Source organism: Chlorocebus sabaeus, chromosome 23 (assembly GCF_047675955.1).
Source record: "Chlorocebus sabaeus isolate Y175 chromosome 23, mChlSab1.0.hap1, whole genome shotgun sequence".
In the NCBI taxonomy this organism is placed as follows: Eukaryota; Metazoa; Chordata; class Mammalia; order Primates; family Cercopithecidae; genus Chlorocebus; species Chlorocebus sabaeus.
In genome coordinates this window covers 6244981-6262474 of record NC_132926.1, presented here as the reverse complement: position 1 = coordinate 6262474, position 17494 = coordinate 6244981, and the positions used below count along the sequence as shown (strand labels likewise).

At 47.8% G+C, this 17494-nt stretch overlaps 1 protein-coding gene across 10 annotated transcripts in view; it reads left to right on the top strand.

Moving 5' to 3' along the window:
* Positions 1–17189, top strand: part of LOC140709952 (uncharacterized) — a 41267-nt gene extending 24078 nt beyond the window's left edge. For 6 of the 10 annotated variants that reach the window (XR_012090774.1, XR_012090772.1, XR_012090776.1 and 3 more), the window contains 2 exons: positions 7949–8041; positions 10812–17189. Coding sequence is in view for 3 of the 10 variants with exons in the window: in XM_073010516.1 (XP_072866617.1) it covers positions 7949–8041; positions 10812–10882; positions 11345–11475; positions 13528–13576 (344 nt within the window). In the remaining 7 variants the exon portion in view is untranslated. The remainder of the gene's footprint in view (positions 1–7948; positions 8042–10811) is intronic. The other 4 variants (XM_073010517.1, XM_073010515.1, XR_012090771.1 and 1 more) reach the window with 3 other exon arrangements.
* The last annotated feature ends 305 nt before the right edge of the window (positions 17190–17494 follow it).

Here is a 17494-nt window from a genome sequence, read left to right as displayed (position 1 = left end):
TTCAACTCATTTTAAAGCTAAGTACTTGTCCTTTTTTATCCTATTGGCATGTTTTTCTGTTTGTTTTTCCTTTTGTTTTTTGAGACAGAGCCTCGCTCTCTCTCCCAGGCTGGAGCGCAGTGGTGCAATCTCAGCTCAATGCAACCTCTGCCGCCTGAGTTCAAGCAATTCTCCTGCCTCAGCCTCCCGAGTAGCTGGGATTACAGGCACTTGCCACTATACCCGGGTAATATTTGTATTTTAAGTAGAGATGAGGTTTCAGCATCTTGGCCATGCTGGTCTTGAACTCCTGACCTCGATCCACTCGTTTTCCCCACCCAAAGTGCTAGGATTACAGGCATGAGCTACGATGCCAGGCCTGGCATGTGTTTTATTAATGCAAAGTGGGGTGGGGCACAGTGACTCACAACTGGAGGTCCTCATTTGCATGAGCTCAGTTTTTCCTAGCAGTCAATAGCAAAGCGAGCCCAGCTGTTCACCCTTCTCCTTAATGGCATCAAGCCCAGGGTTTGAGAGACATGTTCATTGACCCCAGACGACCTGTTCATAGCTGTCTTTGTTGTGCCCTGTCTTCTTCCAGGCCTGTTCTCAGTGGTCCTCATCTAAACCAGCCAAGGTGTTCTCTGTCATCCACATGACAGCCAGCATAGATGTCCATAGCCATCCTCATCAAGGCCAATTTGTTCACACCCGTGCTTATTGGAGCCAGCCACCCTCATAAAGGCCATCCGTCGTATTGACAGCCATACTCACTAAAGCCAGCCCATGTGTCCATACCTGTCCTCAGTGGGCCTAGCTCAGGTGTTCATAGTTTTCCTCACTGGACTTAATCCAGGTGTTCTGAGCAAGTCCCATGGTCCCAGGCCAGGTGTTGACAGGTGTCCTCAATGGGGACAGCCCAGGTGTTCCCAGCTGTCTTAATTAGGCCAAATGCAGATGCCCATAGCTGCCTCATTGGGCTCAGCCAAAATGAACAAGGCTATCCTCCTGAGCCCACACCAGGTATGTATAGCTTTCCACACTGGGGTCAGCCCAGGTATTCATAGGCATGTGCTTTGGGCCCATCCCCGTTATTCCAAGTGGTTTCACTGGGCCCAATCCAGGTGTTCACAGCCATTCTCATTGGTCTGGCACAGGTGTTCACAGCTATCCTCCTTGGCCTCAGGCCACATGTTCACACTCGATCTGACTGGGCCCAGACTAGGTCTGCAAAGCTGTCTTAACCGGGAGCAGCCCATGCTTTCATAGCTGTCTTCACTGGTGCTGGCCGGGTTTCTCAAAGCTGTCACTTGGCCGAACCTTGGTGTACATAGCCGTCCCCATGCAGCACAGCTCAGGTATCCGTAGCCGTCCTCACTGGGGCCAGCTCAGGTGTTCCCAGCCATCCTCATTAGTCTCAGCACAGGGGTTCACAGCTGTCCTTATTGGCCCAGTTGTTCATCGCAGTCATTACATGAGCAAGACCAGGTATTCATGGCTGTTCTCATTAGAGGCGAGCCCAGGTGTTAGTAGCGCTCCTCATCTGGGCCAGCCTAGGCATTCACAGCCGTCCTCATCATGAGCAGTTTCCGTGTTCAAAGCTGACCTTCTGTGGCCAGCCTGGTTGCTCACTGCTGATTTTACTGGGCCCAGCCCAGGTTTTCCCAGCTTCCCTCACTGGGGCTAGCACATGTGTTCACAGCTTTCCTCATTGGGCCCAGGCCACGGGTTCACAGCCGTCTCCATCAGAGAAAGCCAAGGTGTTACAGCCATCCTTTCCGGGTCCAGCCAAAGTCACACTTACTTGGGCCCAGGCCTGGTTTTAATAGTCATCCTCAGTGGGATTAGCCCAGTTGTTCACAGCATCTTTCTCGGGGTGGGTTTAGGTGTCGAGAGCTATTCGTCTTGGGCCCAGCCAGCTGTTCACTGGCATCCTCATGGGGGCAGGCTCAGGCGCTCACAGTGGCTCTCACTGAAACCAGGGCAGGTGTTTTTGGCTGTCTTCACTGGGCCCAGCCTGGACATTCGTAGCTGTGCTCAAGCCGACCAGCCACGGTGTTGACAGCTGTCTTCGTGGCAATCATCCCTGGTGCCACAGCTGTCCTTACTGGCGTAACTCGTGTTCTCAGCTGTAGTCTTTGGACCCAGGCCAGGTGTTCACAGCTGTCCTCACAGACCCCGCCCAGGTTTTCATAGCCGCCCTCACTGGGCCCAGCTCAGGGATTCATAGCTGTTGACTTTGGGCCGAGCCCAAACGCTGCAAGCTGTCCTTAGAGGGCCCAGGCAAGGTGTTCACAGCTGTCCTCAATGATAAGGTGTTTGTACTTGTCCTCGTTGGGCCAAGACCAGTGTTCACAGACATTTTCATGGGGCCAACACAAGAGCTCCATGCTGACCTCACTGGGCCCTGCCTAGCTCTTCATGGCTGTCCTCACTGGGCCCAGGCCAGGTGTTCATAGCTATTCCCATCAAGGTCAGCCCAGGGGTTCACAGCCTTCCTCGCTTGTATGAACTCAGGTTTTTATAGCAACAGTTTTTTTTATAGCTATTATTATCAAGCCATTCCCATGAGTTCAGGCCTCCCCTCATTGACATCAAGCCCAGGGTTAAGAGCCATTTTCTTTGGCCCCAGGCCACCTGTTCATAGCTGTCTTCATTTTGTCCAGCCCAGGGCTTCCCAGCTGTCTTCATCCAGGCCTCACCAGTGTTCACAGTGGTCCCCATGTAAGCCTGCCAAGGAGTTCTCTGTCATCCACATGACAGCCAGCCTAGATGTCTACAGCCATCCTCATTGAGGCCACCCAGTTCATTCACACGTGTGCCAACTGGTGCCGGCCACCCTCTTAGAGGCCATCTCAGGTATTGATAGCCATCCACACTGGGCCCAGCCCAGGTGTCCACATCTGTCCCCATTTGGCCTAAGCCTGGTGTTCATAGCTTTCCTCACAGGCCTTCTCCCAGTTGTTGCTAGAAGTTTCCATGGTCCCAGAGCTGGGTCTCACAGATGTCCTCAGTGGGAACAGCCCGTCTGTTCACTGTTGTCTTCATTAGGCCTGGTGCAGATGTTCACAGCCGTCCTCATTCGACTCAGCCAAAATGAACAGAACTGTCCTCCTGAGCGCACACAGCTGTTTCTAGCTGTCCACATTGGGGTCAGCCCAGGTGTTCATAGCCATGCGTTCTGGGCCCATCCAGGTTATTCTGTGCTGTCCTCTTCAGCCGCAGGTGTTCACAGCCATCCTCATTGGTCCTGGCACAGGTATTCACGGCTATCCTCCTTGGCTCAGGCCAGATGTTCACATTTGATCTCACTGGACCCAGACCAGGTCTGCAAAGCTGTCTTAACTGGGAGCAGCCCATGCTTTCACAGCGGTCTTCACTGGTGCTGGCCAGGTTTCTTAAAGCTGTCACTTGGCCGAACATTGATGTACATAGCCGTCCCCATGCAGCACAGTTCAGGTATCCATAGCCATCCTCACTGGGGCCAGTTCAGGTGTTCCCAGCCATCCTCATTTGTCTCAGCACAGGGGTTCACAGGACACAGCCTGGGTCACCACAAGGGCTCTGCTGCCCCCTAGAAAGATCTGCCCCCAGGCCTCACTCACACTGCCATTAATGCGTCCGGCCAGGCACACCCCACAGGCAGGCTGCAGCGAGAGAACCCGGGAGCTCCTCACCCTTAATAAAAAAGAGCTCTCAGCTTATTTAAAATGCATATCCAAGCTATAAGCATATTCGCAACGCCTTTATGTTTTTGTCTTCATAAATCTTGCTTTCCTGAAAAAGGTTTTTTGCTTAGTCAAAGTTACTTTTTTCCACTCTGTCTTTTTTTTTTTTTTTTTTTTTTTTGAGACGGAGTCTCGCTCTGTCACCCAGGCTGGAGTGCAGTGGCCAGATCTCAACTCACTGCAAGCTCCGCCTCCCGGGTTCACGCCATTCTCCTGCCTCAGCCTCCCAAGCAGCTGGGACTACAGGCACCCGCCACCTCGCCCGGTTTTTTGTATTTTTTAGTAGAGACGGGGTTTCACTGTGTGAGCCAGGATGGTCTCGATCTCCTGACCTCGTGATCCGCCCATCTCAGCCTCCCAAAGTGCTGGGATTACAGGCTTGAGCCACCGCGCCCAGCGTATTTCTACTCTGTCTTGCCACTCTTGGTGCATGCATAAAAAATCCTAGAATAGCTTCTGGTGGCCTGGGACTTCCTGGGAAAAATGAAAAGGTGCCACAAATCCCATTTTGGGAAAAACTCTGTTTTCTTTATGGAATCCCTGGAATTAAAGGTGAATAAGGACCTCTTGAAATCTGTCTTTATCTTCCAGTTATGCTTGTTTATTAGACCCTGAAAAGTGTTTTCCTAGACCCGTCCTTAAAAGGACCTCACCCAGAGGCCAATAATCCAATTCGAAATTAGCAAATGTAAATCTTATAACTAATACATCTTTTTCTGGTTGTCTGTGTGGCTATATATGTGTTATGTGTGCAATGTCTATTAAAAAGAACTCTAATTAATCAGTTGACCTAAGAAAGATTAGGACTTAAATGAAATATTTTTAAAGGAAATGTTAAGCCAAGTAATACTGTGTATGTTGCCATTTTACTTTATTCTTCAGTTGAAACAAAATTGTGGGGTTTTTATTATGTGTGCATGCTTTTGCTAAATGTCCTAGTTAGCTGTACTGAGATATACCAGCAGTATTTATGGTTTAAATTTTAATTCTTAGGTATTTTCTGCAGCTCTGACTTTAGTTTACGAAGACACACTAAACTGTATTGCACAGTTCACAATTTAATTACTTAAGGGATCAATCTGGCATTGTTCTTGGTCTTTAATAGCAACCACAGGACATGTGTATTATCACTATATTAATTTTCAAAGGCTTTTCTTTGACATTTAAAACCGTGACAACAGAAGTTCACATTTGATGTGTATAGAAACTTAACAATGTATTTATTAATTTTATTACAAAATTTCATAAACTTTGTTTTTCAAAATAAATGTATATCAAATCCGGCTTCCCAGAAATTATAACAGTTAAGTATGTCAATGTAATAAATGTGTATGTCAGTGTATCTCAGGAGAAATGTGTTCTTGAAAATAGTGGAGACGTGGCAACCAAAATCATTTTAAAAATCTTACACAAAACCCTTGTGCCTTTATACAAGTGTCTTCTAGGCTTTATTTGAGGGCAGTTGCCTTGAGCACTACTTCCCAATCGGTTTTCTAATGTCACCAAGTGAAGAAAAGATCTGTGCACACAGGACACAGCCTGGTCTGACGCTCACAGTGTTTTCCTTTCTCTCTGTAGAGGGACTCAGCGATTCGGGCAAGCTGTGCATACTCTGGGGTCACCGCTTTGCTAAGGAACAATCTTAGTGTGAGAAAGGTGACACTTTTCTCCCCGCATTTGCTGGAGACCCACCCTGGATTGAGCTTCTTGCTGGAAATGAGGTTTGGGCGGTTTGGTGTAAAAAAAAGAATGAAGAGTTGAGTCAACAACTGTGGCCATCCACTGTAGTTCCCAGAAGCAGTGATGTCATTTAAATAGGAATAGGGTGCATCAGGGTGAAGAGGTATGGAGGAGAGAGTCCGTGTGGAGTGATGGTGTGTCCCGTCCCGCGGGATCGTCAATGTAGGCCCTAGAAGAGGGAGTGGGAACTCAGGGGGACAAGAGACACGAGAAATGGAGACAAGACAGTATCCTGATCAAGTCTCGTTTATTGGTGGCAGTGTAATGCCTTATATAGACCGGCAGGGGCGGAGGTTGGGCCAGGGTGATGATGGTGGCCCTGCGGTGGGCGTGGCCAGGTAGATTGCGGTTTCTTCGGTCGGACGTCATGTTGCGCCTGCGCCGTCAGTTGGTAATTTTCCCGGGCGCGGGAAAATGGGTGATGAAGAACCCGGAAGAGCGCCATTTTGTCCTGGCGTATGAGACAGCAGAACAAGGAAGAAAGTAAATCTAGGGAGGAGGCATAAAGTGGAAATGTATAGAGCTCAGGTGTCAGTCGTCAGTTATAATCGCTATGGCCGGGCCACGCAGCTCCGGACAATGGTGAATGCCTTTGGGAGTGTGTGTGCATTTCTCTAGAAAGCATGTTCCCCTGTGCAAAGCACAACCCAAGGATCAATGTTCTAGAAACAAAATTCCATCCCCACATCAGTCAACATTTCATCCTTCACCACAGCTGTACCGGAAGGTTATTTGAACATCCCCTGTCCTCAGATTGGAGATGGTGGAGAGATGAATTTCCCAAGCTCTCAATTTCCTGAATGGAAAAGGCAAATGTGAACTCAGGAAGGGGTGAAAGGTTGACCGCAGTCCTCATGTGGCCCTGGTATAACTCGTCACCACACCAGGGAGTTCCAGCATCTGTGTGTGCATGTGGAGGCACAACAGCCTAGAGAGATCCCAACACTGCCCAGCACAGTAAGATGTTCTCAGTGATGGCGAAAGGCAGGCTAGCAACACAGTGGAGTCTGGCGTGGTCCTTCATGTGAAACACACATAGGGGAGTCACAGGCTTTTGGCTGCAGTGGTGGTGTCATTTCTCACCTGCTGTTCAAAAGCAGAGAATAATCAGGGACATGTCCCATTGTATTTAAAGATATGATTGGACCCAGTGGGGAGGCTCATGCCTGTAATCCCAGCACTTTGAGAGGTTGAGGCAGGAGGATCACTTGAGCCCAGGAGTTTAAGACCAGCCTGGTCAACATAGTAAAACCACATCTCTACACAAAATACAAAAATTAGCCGGGGGTGGTGATGTGCTCCTGTAGTCCCAGTTTCTCAGGAGGCTGAGGCGGGAGGATTGTTTTAGCCTTGCAGGTTGAGGCTGCAGTGAGTCACGATTATGCCACTGCATCCCATCTGGGTGACAGAGTGAGACCCTGTCACAGAAAAGCAAACCAAACGAAAACAAAAATCATGAGGACCACAAGCCTTAGAAATGCTCCAGCTTTTAGCCTTAGGACATAACGTAGGCCATTATGAACATTTCCACACTCAGAAGAGGGAACTGAGGCACAAAAGGGTCTATAGATCTTCTCAGTTCATGTAGCTTCCAAATAAGGACTTGAGCCCAGACCTTCGTGCACCAGTTCCCCGTGCTCTTGGTCACTCCCATCTGCCGCCTTTCTACCTTGCCTTATCTCAGTACAGGGATTTGCCTATGCAATCGGTCTGCACCATTTTAAGTGCAATCCACAGTGCAAGTTCTTCCTAATGCCCAACTCAGATTCACGAGGCTTATCTCTGCAGATGGTGACAGTGGACAATGGATCAAACGTTGAACCCAGTGGTCCCCAGCCTTTTTGACACCAGGGACAAGTTTCACGGAAGATGATTTTTCAGAGGACGAGAGTGGGGTGGAAGGATGCTTTCAGGATGATTCTTGCACATTTATTGTGCAGTTTATTATTGTTACATTGTAATAATTAATGAAGTAATTCTGCAACTCACCATAATGTAGAATCAATGGGAGCCTTGAGCTTGTTCTCCTGCAACTAGACAGTCCCATGTGGGGGTGATGGGAGACAGTGACCCATCATCAGGCATTAGATTCTCATAAAGCGCGTGCAGCCTGGATCCGAGGCCTGTACAGCTCACAGTAGGGTTTGCGCTTCTATGAGAATCCAACGCGGTGGCTAATCTGCCAGGAGGTGGCGCTCAGGCGCTATGCCAGTGATGGGGAGCGGCTGTAAATACAGATGCAGCTTTGCTCCCAGCTGGCTGCTCACCCCCTACTGTGCAGCCCGGTTCCTAACAGGCCACACACTATCGATGGCCCAGGGGTTGGTGACCCCTGATTTAACCCATTTCCTATTTAGAAAAGAAAAGCGCAACTCGCTGGCGCACAGTGTTCTCGGGGAACACACAAAATGGGTTGAACTGTGAATAAACGATTCCTCATTTCTCTATGGTCTTCTGCAGCAAGATATCAACAGCTGTCTTTATTTTCATACATTTCCCAGGTTGTTGCCCCGATGAACCGGAATCCACGCACAGATTTAGAGCGCATATGCGCCGTGATCCTGATTTGCCCCCTGAAGGGCAGCTACATACAGGTACCGTGGAAATTCAGTTACCCTTGCAGGCATAAGGATTCCAGATTCTTCAGTGTCCCACACTTCAGACCATTCTGACATTGCTACACTGTATCTTCTTTATTTCATGTGTGCAAATTGACTAGCGTAGTACTAGTCAATCACTAGTCCTGCAAATGTGGAAGATGTATTTCCACTTCAAGTTTGGTTCACTTTTAATAGTAAAGAACCTCTCAATGCAAGGTTTAGATATTTAGCTGATTGTTAGACATTGGCTAAAATGGAACTCTTCCTGATAAAATGTTGCTGCATTTTCAAACAAAATGGACATCCTGTGAAACTTGTAAATTAACATGAAAATGGAAATACTACAGAAAGTTCGCGTATACTCTCACCCCTCAGTATCTTTTTTGTGATCACATCTTACATGAATGTGGTGCATTTGTTATAGGGGCTGAAGCAACAGTGATATCTTCTTCTTAATGAACGTCTAGAGTTCGCAGTAAGGCTCACCAGGTGGTGTTCAGCCTGTGGATTTTGACAAACTCATAATGTCATTCATCACTCAGAAGAGTTTCACACCCAAAACAAGACCAGTGCTACACCTCTTAGTCCCTTTCTTCTTTTCTTAGGACCCCTGACTACCATAGATCATTTATTTTACTGCCTCTATAGATTTTCTTTCCCAAAATTCTTGGAATTGGAATCATAAAGTATGCAGCCACTTACGACTAACTGATACCACTTAGCAATACACATGCAAGAATTTTCATATCTTTTTGTAGCTTAACGGCTTACTGACTTTTATCAATGAATCATATTCCACTGGGTTCATGTAACAAAGTGGGTTGGTGCACTCACCGCCTGAAGAGTATCTCAGCTGCTTCCAGTTCAGGCGATTACGAATATAGCTGCCCTCATTCTCGTGCAGATTTTGCAATGGGCATAATTTTAAAATGTAACTGGGTAAATGTTTAGAATTTTAATCAGTTGTTTATATAATAAGACTCTCTTTTCCCTTGTAAGAATTAGTTAGAATTCAGTAAAATCACCTGGTCATTTTTTTTTTAAAGTTCTTTTTTTTTTTTTTTTTTTTTTTTTTTTTTTGAGGTGGAGTCTCGCTCTGTCGCCCATGCTGGAGTGCAGTGGCCAGATCTCGGCTCACTGCAAGCTCCGCCTCCCGGGTTTACGCCATTCTCCTGCCTCAGCCTCCTGAGTAGCTGGGACTACAGGCGCCCGCCACTGCGCCCAGCTAGTTTTTTTGTATTTTTTAGTAGAGACGGGGTTTCACCGTGTTCGCCAGGATGGTCTCGATCTCCTGACCTCGTGATCCGCCCGTCTCGGCCTCCCAAAGTGCTGGGATTACAGGCTTGAGCCACCGCGCCCGGCCTAAAGTTGTTATTGATTCAATTTCTATAATAGATATAAGCCTACTCAGATTATCTGAGTCTCCTTTGGGTACTTATGATATAGTTTCTGCCTTTGAAGGAATTTGTTATTTTTACCTAAGCTGTCAAATCTGTGAGCATAGATTTATTCTAAGTGTTTTTTTATTGTCTGCTTGATATTAATGGGATCAGCAGGAATGATTCTTCCTTTCATTTATATTATTTGTAAATTGTGTCTCCTAGCTTTTCTTGGTGGTTAGTCTGGCTGGAGGTTTATCAATTCTATTTATCTTTCCTATGAAGCAACCCTTGGTTTTGTTTATTTTATCATTTCTATTACAATGATTTCTGCAAATAATTTTTTGTTCTATTTTCCTGTCTGGTTTACACTACACTATAGTTTTTTTTCTAGCTTCCTAAGGTGGAAGGTAAGAAAACTGAATTAAGATGGTTTTTAGTTTTATTTGATTGTTTATTTTTTTAAGACAAAGTCTTGCTCTGTTGCCCAGGCTGGAGTGCAATGGCACGATCTTGGCTCACAGCAACTTCCAGTTGAAGTGATTCTCCTGTCTCAGCCTCCCTAGAAGATGCGATTACAGGCGCCCACCACTACGCCCAGCTAATTTTTGTATTTTTAGTAGGGATGGGGTTTCACCATTTTGGTCAGGCTTGTCTCAAACTCCTGACCTCAGGTGATCCACCCACCTTGGCCTCCCAAAGTGCTGGGATTACAGGTGTAAGCCTCTGCGCCTGGCCTTGTTTTTAGTTATTCTGTGCAGCATTGTGAATAGAACTAATGCTCCGAAGTGTGCACTTAATAATTAAAATAATACATGTTGTGTATTTTTCACCATGATAATGCTTTAAAATCCAAAAGTATTGGGAGGCTGAGGCAGGAGAATCGCTTGAACTCAGGAGGCAGAGGTTGCAGTGAGCCGAGATCGTGCCACTGCACTCCAGCTTGGGTAACAGAGTAAGACTCAGTCTCAAGAAAAAAAAAAAAATTCAATAATAGACGTGATAAGTGCAGAAGGAGCATATGTAGAGTCAGGAATGTTAAACACAGTAACTTTTTAAAAAATAAAGGATATTTACCAGGCCTCTTTCTGTGACGAGACCCTGTCCTGGAGTGATGTCTCCTGCATTTGTGTGCTGCCTGTGTGAACACTGCCTACTTCACAGTGATGAGGGTGGCTTAGCCACAGACCCGAGACTGTGTCTCCCAGGGCTCTCCTGATGGTGTCCTTTGCCTCCTTCACCACCAAGGAGGGTGGCCCAGCAGCAGCTCAGCCCGTGCTCTCGCCCACCTCCTCCACACACGCCAGACCTGTGTGCTCAGCACCCAAGGCTGCCAGAGGTCCTTCAGCAGCTCCCACGGCTGACAGAGACTGTATGTTTCCTAGGCTTCTCCTACCTCCAGGAGTGGAAGTGGCCCTCGGTGACTTCCTGGGACCTGATCCGGGCAGCACACTCGGTAAAGTCTTCTTTCTTTGTCTGAGATGGCAATTTTATTTCTTTTGGTTTCTATTTTCTTTGAATTAAGATATTTAAATCTTACTACGTACTTTACAGATGAGCCACCGAATTTCTTGGTGGGCAGAAGTATGTGAGAGCCCATTCATTGCCAACTTGGAACTTGTTCCAGATGGCACTCATAGATGACAGCGTTAGTGATACCCTGCATGGCAGAGAGCATTTTCCTCAGGAGAAATGCATTCTTGAAAATAGCGGTGACTTTGCAACCAAAAATCGTTTTGGAAATCTCATGCAGTACTCTTGTGTATTTCCACAAGTGTCTTCTAGACTTTATTTGGGGGCCATTGCCTCGAGCACTATCTCCCAACCAGTTTTCTAACGTCACCAAGTGAAGAAAAGACCCACGAACACAGGACACAGCATGGTCTGACCCTCACAGTGTTTTCCTTTCTCTCTGCAGACATCCTCAGCAATTCAGGAATACAGCACGTACTCTGGGATCTCCCATTTGCTAAGAAAATATCTTAGTGTTGAGAAAGGTCACGCTTTCTTCCCTGCTTTTGCTGGTTTGAGCTTCCTGCTGGAAATGAGGTTTGGACAGTTTGGTGTAAAAAAATGAAGAGTTGAGTCAGCAACTGTGGCCATCCACTGTAGTTCCCAGAAGCAGTGATGTCATTTAAATAGGAATAGGGTGCATCGGGGTGGAGAGGTATGGAGGAGAGAGTCCGTGTGGAGTGATGGTGAATGCCTTTGGGAGTGTGTGTGCATTTCTCTAGAAAGCATGTTCCCCTGTGCAAAGCACGACCCAAGGATCAATGTTCTATAAACAACATTCCATCCCCACATCAGTCAACACTTCATCCTTCACCACAGCTGTACCGGAAGGTTAGTTGAACATCCCCCGTCCTCAGATTGGAGACGGTGGAGAGGTGAATTTCCCAAGCTCTCAATTTCCTGAATGGAAAAGGCAAATGTGAACTCAGGAAGGGGTGAAAGGTGGACGTGATGGGCTGCTACTCCGCAGTCCTCACGTGGCCCTGGTATAACTTGTCACCACACCAGGGAGTTCCAGCATCTGTGTGTGCATGTGGAGGCACGACAGCCTAGAGATCCCAACGCTGCCCAGCATTGTAAGATGTTCTCAGTGATGGCGAAAGGCAGGGTAGCAACACAGTGGAGTCTGGGGTGGTCCTTCATGTGAAACACACATAGGGGAGTCACAGGCTTTTGGCTGTAGTGGTGGTGTCATTTCTCAGCTGCTGTTCAAAAGCAGAGAATAATCAGGGATATGTCCCATTGTATTTAAAGATATGATTGGACCCAATGGGGAGGCTCATGCCTGTAATCCCAGCACTTTGAGAGGTTGAGGCAGGAGGATCACTTGAGCCCAGGAGTTTAAGATCAGCCTGGGCAACATAGTAAAACCACATCTCTACAAAAAATACAAAAATTAGCCGGGCGTGATGACGTGCTCCTATAGTCCCAGTTTCTCAGGAGGCTGAGGCTGGAGGATTGCTTTGGCTGGACAGGTTGATCTTTAGTGAGTGATGATTGCGCCACTGCATCCCATCTGGGAAACAGAGTGAGATCCTGCCACAAAAACAAACAAAAATCACGATGATCACAAGCCTTAGAAATGCTCCAGCTTAGTGACACACACACCCAAGAAGTAGCGCCCAATATGTTGTCAAAAACAACTTGGGTGTCAGCCTGCCGCCCCCTCTTCCCTGCTGGAATCTCAAACAGCTGGATTAGAGAGGGTCAGCGCCCCCACATGCTGCCCGCATGACAGGCTGTCCCAGTGTCAAAGCCAGTGCAAGTGTGAGCAGCAACAGACTCCACGGACACACACACGTATGGAAAAGAGAGAGTATAGGACAGATAGCAGGTGCTAAATAGGAGTTATCTTTAAATGGGAAGAAAACTGAGTATCTTCAAAGCTTTGTTTCATTGTCCTAAAAACAAATGGATAGTGAAAAAATAGAAGGTTTTGGTTCAAATTAATTCCTCTCTTTAAAGAAAGGCTGCTTCTTATCAAGTAGGAAACCTCTAGGAGGGGCTGGGCATGGTGGCTCACACCTGTAATCCCAGCACTTTGGAAGGCCGAGGCGGGCCGATCATGAGGTCAGGAGATGGAGACCATCCTGGCAAACACGGTGAAACTCCGTCTCTACTAAAAATTAAAAATAAAAACTAGCCGGGCGTGGTGGCGGGCACCTGTAGTCCCAGCTTCTCGGGAGGCTGAGGCAGGAGAATGGCGTGAACCCAGGAGGCGGCGGAGCTTGCAGTGAGCCGAGATCACACCACTGCACTCCAGCCTGGGCGACAGAGCGAGACTCTGTCTCAAAAAAAAAAAAAAAAAAAAAAAAAATGTAAACCTCTAGGAGGGATGATAGCCACAGCAGCACCACAGGTGGATTCTGGGAAGAAAATGACGATGGAAGGACGCAGGAAGGGAGGGAAAGTGAGCTCCGGTCAGATGAGGAGGTGGGAGCCCTGAGAGGCTGCAGGGACACACAGCCTGCCCTGGGTGCGGTGCCCTGTTCGAGATGGGCTGTTTCGCATGGATGAGGCGGCCGGGGCTGGAAAGCCTGTCTTCCCTGCTCTGCCCTGCACCTGCTGACGGTCACTGTGTCCTCCTAGTGGCAAGAGATTCTCTCTTGAAGAAACTCCGCAGGAAAAGCAGAGATGAAGATTCCACAGAAGTGCAGGTCAGGCCACCTGGTTTTGTCTGGGAAAAAGTTACTTTCTTAGCTTTATCTTCTTGAGTTAAAATAAGACATAAGAATCTGACCCTATATCTCATAGGTGACTTACACAGTGTCCTTGGTGGGGGGAATTCTGAGTGAGTCTGTTCCCCATTGAGGGTTGAATTAAGACGGCGGGAGAAAATGACAGCGTCAGCCACGCCCTGCGCGGCAGTGAGCTTTCTTCTCAGCAGCTTGATTCTCTCCTTGGCGATTCTCCTTCACTGAATCGCCAAGCAGCGTGGAGTTAGAGGACACGTCCTCCAGGAGAAACTTTAGCATGAGTCAGTTTGTCCTGTTCTTCTTCTGTGTTCCTTTGATTTGAGCACTGTTTTCCATCTGGTTTCCTAATGTCACCAAGTGAAGAAAAGACCTGCGCACTCGAGACTCGGATGGTCTGAAGCTCATGTTTTTCTTTCTCTCAATGCAGGCAGAGAACAGGCCGAGAAAGGTGTGTGTTCTGGAATCAGTCCTTTCTAAGGGAAGATCTTCAGGGTTGCAAAAGGTGGCACTTCCTAGTCTGCTTTTGCTGGAGAACCACTTTGGTTTGAGCTTCCTGACAGAAATGAGATTTGGACAGTTTGGAATAAAAACCACTGAGTCTAGTAAAGAACTGTGACCATCCATTCGAGTCTGGGGAGGCAGGATTGTCATGTAGATGGAATAGTGTGTTGTGCATCAGGGTGGGGAGGTATGGAGGAGAGAGTCGTGTGGAGCGATTGGGAATGTCTTTGGGAGTGTGTGGGCATTTACTCAAAAAGCATGTTTCCCTGTGCGGAGCACGATCAAAGGAGCAATTTCCCTAAAAATAAAGTTGCATCACCACTGCGCACTTCACATACAGTAACGCATTCATCCTCCCCCACAGCTGTACCTGAAGGTAAATTTTATGTCCTCATCCTCAGATAGAGACGGTGCAGAGATGAATTTCCCAGGCTCTCAATCTCCTAAATGGAAGAGGCGACTGTGAACTCAGGAATGGGAGGAGGATTGGTGCAGTGGGTGACTATTGTGCATTCACCAGCCAGCCCTGGTATAACTCACCATTAGTCCAGGGAGTTCCGGCATCCGTGTGTGCATGTGGAAGGATGAGAGCCTAGAGAGGTCCCAACACTGTCTGTCATTGTAGGCAAGTCTCAAAGGTTGCCTAACCCAGGGTAGCAGTAGGTACATTTTACACTGCACTTTGGTGTGGTCATTAGTGTGAAACACACAGCGTGAGCTCACAGGCTTTTGGCAGTAGTGGTGGGGTCATTTCTCAGCTCATGATGAAAAGCAGGGAATACTCAGGAACATGCTCTATTGTATTTGATAACATGACTATCACAAGCTTTAAAAATGCTCTAGCTGGCCAGGAACAGTGGCTCACGTCTGTCATCCTAGTAGTTTGGGAGGTCGAGGCAAGTGGATCACTCAAGTTCAGGAATGGAGATGAGGGTAGGCAGAGTGGTGGAACCTCGTACCTACTGAAAATACAAAAAGCTACCTCGGCGTGGTGGCCCACCCGTGGTCCCAGCTACCTGGGAGGCTGACTGGGGAGGATCACTAGATCCCAGGAGGCACAGGTTCCAGTGAACGACCATGCCACTACACTCCAGCTTTGGTAACAGAGACCTGTTATCGAAAGAAAGAAGGAAAGAAATGCTTTAGTTACGTAGCAAACACAATCAATACACAGCGCCAAGTATCATCCCAAGGAACAACTTGGGAGTTGGCCGCCCACCGTCTCCCCTGCTGGAACCTCTGGCACAGCTGGGTTGGAGATGGTCAGTGCTGCCACCTGCTGCCCCCATGACGTGCTGTCCCAGTGTCAGAGCCAGTGTGAGTGTGAGCAGCAGGGGACCCCGACACACAGACATCGCATTGAGAAGGCTGAGTGCAAGGACGGACAGCACTTGCTAAGTGGGGTTATCTTTAAATAGAGGATAATTGAGTATTTTTCAAAGCTCTGTTTTATTGTCTTTAACACAAAAGATTGGTGAATGTATAGAATATTGGGGCTAGAATGAAGTCTCTCAGAACAAAGGTTGCTTTTTACCAAGTATAAAATATTCTAGAATGACTGATACACACAGAAGCACCACAGGTGGGTTCTAGGGAGGAAATGACGTTGGAAGGACTCAGGAAGGGGAGGGCAAGTGAGCTCAGGTCAGGTCAGGGGGCAGGAGCCCTGAGAGGCTGCAGGGACGCACAGCCTGCCCTGGGTGCTGTGCCCTGTTCAAGATGGGCTATTTCACTTGATGAGGCGGCCTGGGGCTGGAAAGCTGTTCTTCCCTGCTCCTCCCTTGCACCTGCTGACCGTCACTCTTTGTCTTCCTGGATTCCACTGAGGATCTCCAGGAAAAGCCTCCTTGGAAAGTGAAGGTCAGACCCCTGCATTTATCTGAGGAATACAGTTGCTTTCCTAGCTTTATCTTTCTGAATGAGCCTAAGAGATGAGAATCTGGCCGTATTTATCACAGGTGACTTACACAGTGTCCTTGGTGGGGAGAATTTAGGGGGAGAGTCTGTTCCCCACTGAGGCTTGATTTTAAACAGCAGGAAAATATGACAGCACCAGCCACGCACTGTGTGGCCGTGAGCTGTTTCCTTAGCCGTTTGATTGTCTTCTTAGAACAAAATTACTTAATTACCAAGCAACATGGACTTAGAGGAAACATCCTCCAAGGAAAACTTGTGTCTTTAGCATGAGTCGGTTTGTCCTGTTCTTTGGTGTTCCTTGGGCTTGAGCACTGTTTCCCATCTGGTTTTCTAATGTCACCAGGTGAGGAAAAGGCCTGTGCACACAGCACACAGCATGGCCTGGCGCTCACAGCAATATGTTTTCTGTGATTACAGGAGGCCTGGAGAGAGCAGGAGAGTGGTATGTATGGGGGAATCCCTCCCGTGTGAATGAGGAATCTAGGTGATGAGGAATGTGCCGCTGTGTCGCTGGCTTTCCTGTACACAGGCAGCCGGAGTTGAGCTTCCTGTTGTGACTGAGGACCCAGGCTGTGGCGGGGGAAGTGGTTGCTCCGGTGAAGGACCTGTGGGCACATTCTGCAGTCCCTGAGAGGACCTGCATTCTCTGTATGTGGGGTGGGTTTGTGTGCACGGGACTGGTGTGTGTCTGTGTGAATGCGTGTAGTGTGATGCTGACTGTGCCTGGGGGGGGTGTGTGTGTCCCTAACACATGTCTCCCCCTTATTAGTGTCCACATTCTTAGTATACAAATGCCATCACTCTTGTAGCCTGATGAGAGGCATAGGCAATTATTAGTGAAAATGTAAGGTTACGATGTGTGTAGTTTATTGCATGCAAATAACACTTGAATTAATCCAAAGGAAATCCCGTCAACACCCAGCAAATGTTCACTGGGTACTAATAGAACAAAACTGTCTTAGGATCCTTACTAATTCATTTTTATTTTTCAATGGGAATCCCCTTCCAAACCTCATTTTTCAATAAACCTCACCTGGTAACAGGCCTTTCCGTTTCCTCCTGGCATTGGAGTGGTCGTGTCACCTCACTGTTGCCCTTTCCCTCCTTCACAAGCCTTTTCTTTTTTTTTTTTTTTTTTTTTTTTTTTTTTGAGACGGAGTCTCGCTCTGTCGCCCAGGCTGGAGTGCAGTGGCGCAATCTCGGCTCACTGCAAGCTCCGCCTCCCGAGTTCACGCCATTCTCCTGCCTCAGCCTCCTGAGTAGCTGGGACTACAGGCGCCTGTCACCACGCCCGGCTAATTTTTCTATTTTTTGTAGAGACGGGGTTTCACCATGGTCTCGATCTCCTGACTTTGTGATCCGCCCGCCTCGGCCTCCCAAAGTGCTGGGATTACAGGCGTGAGCCACCGCGCCCGGCAAGCCTTTTCTACTGAAGTCGTCAG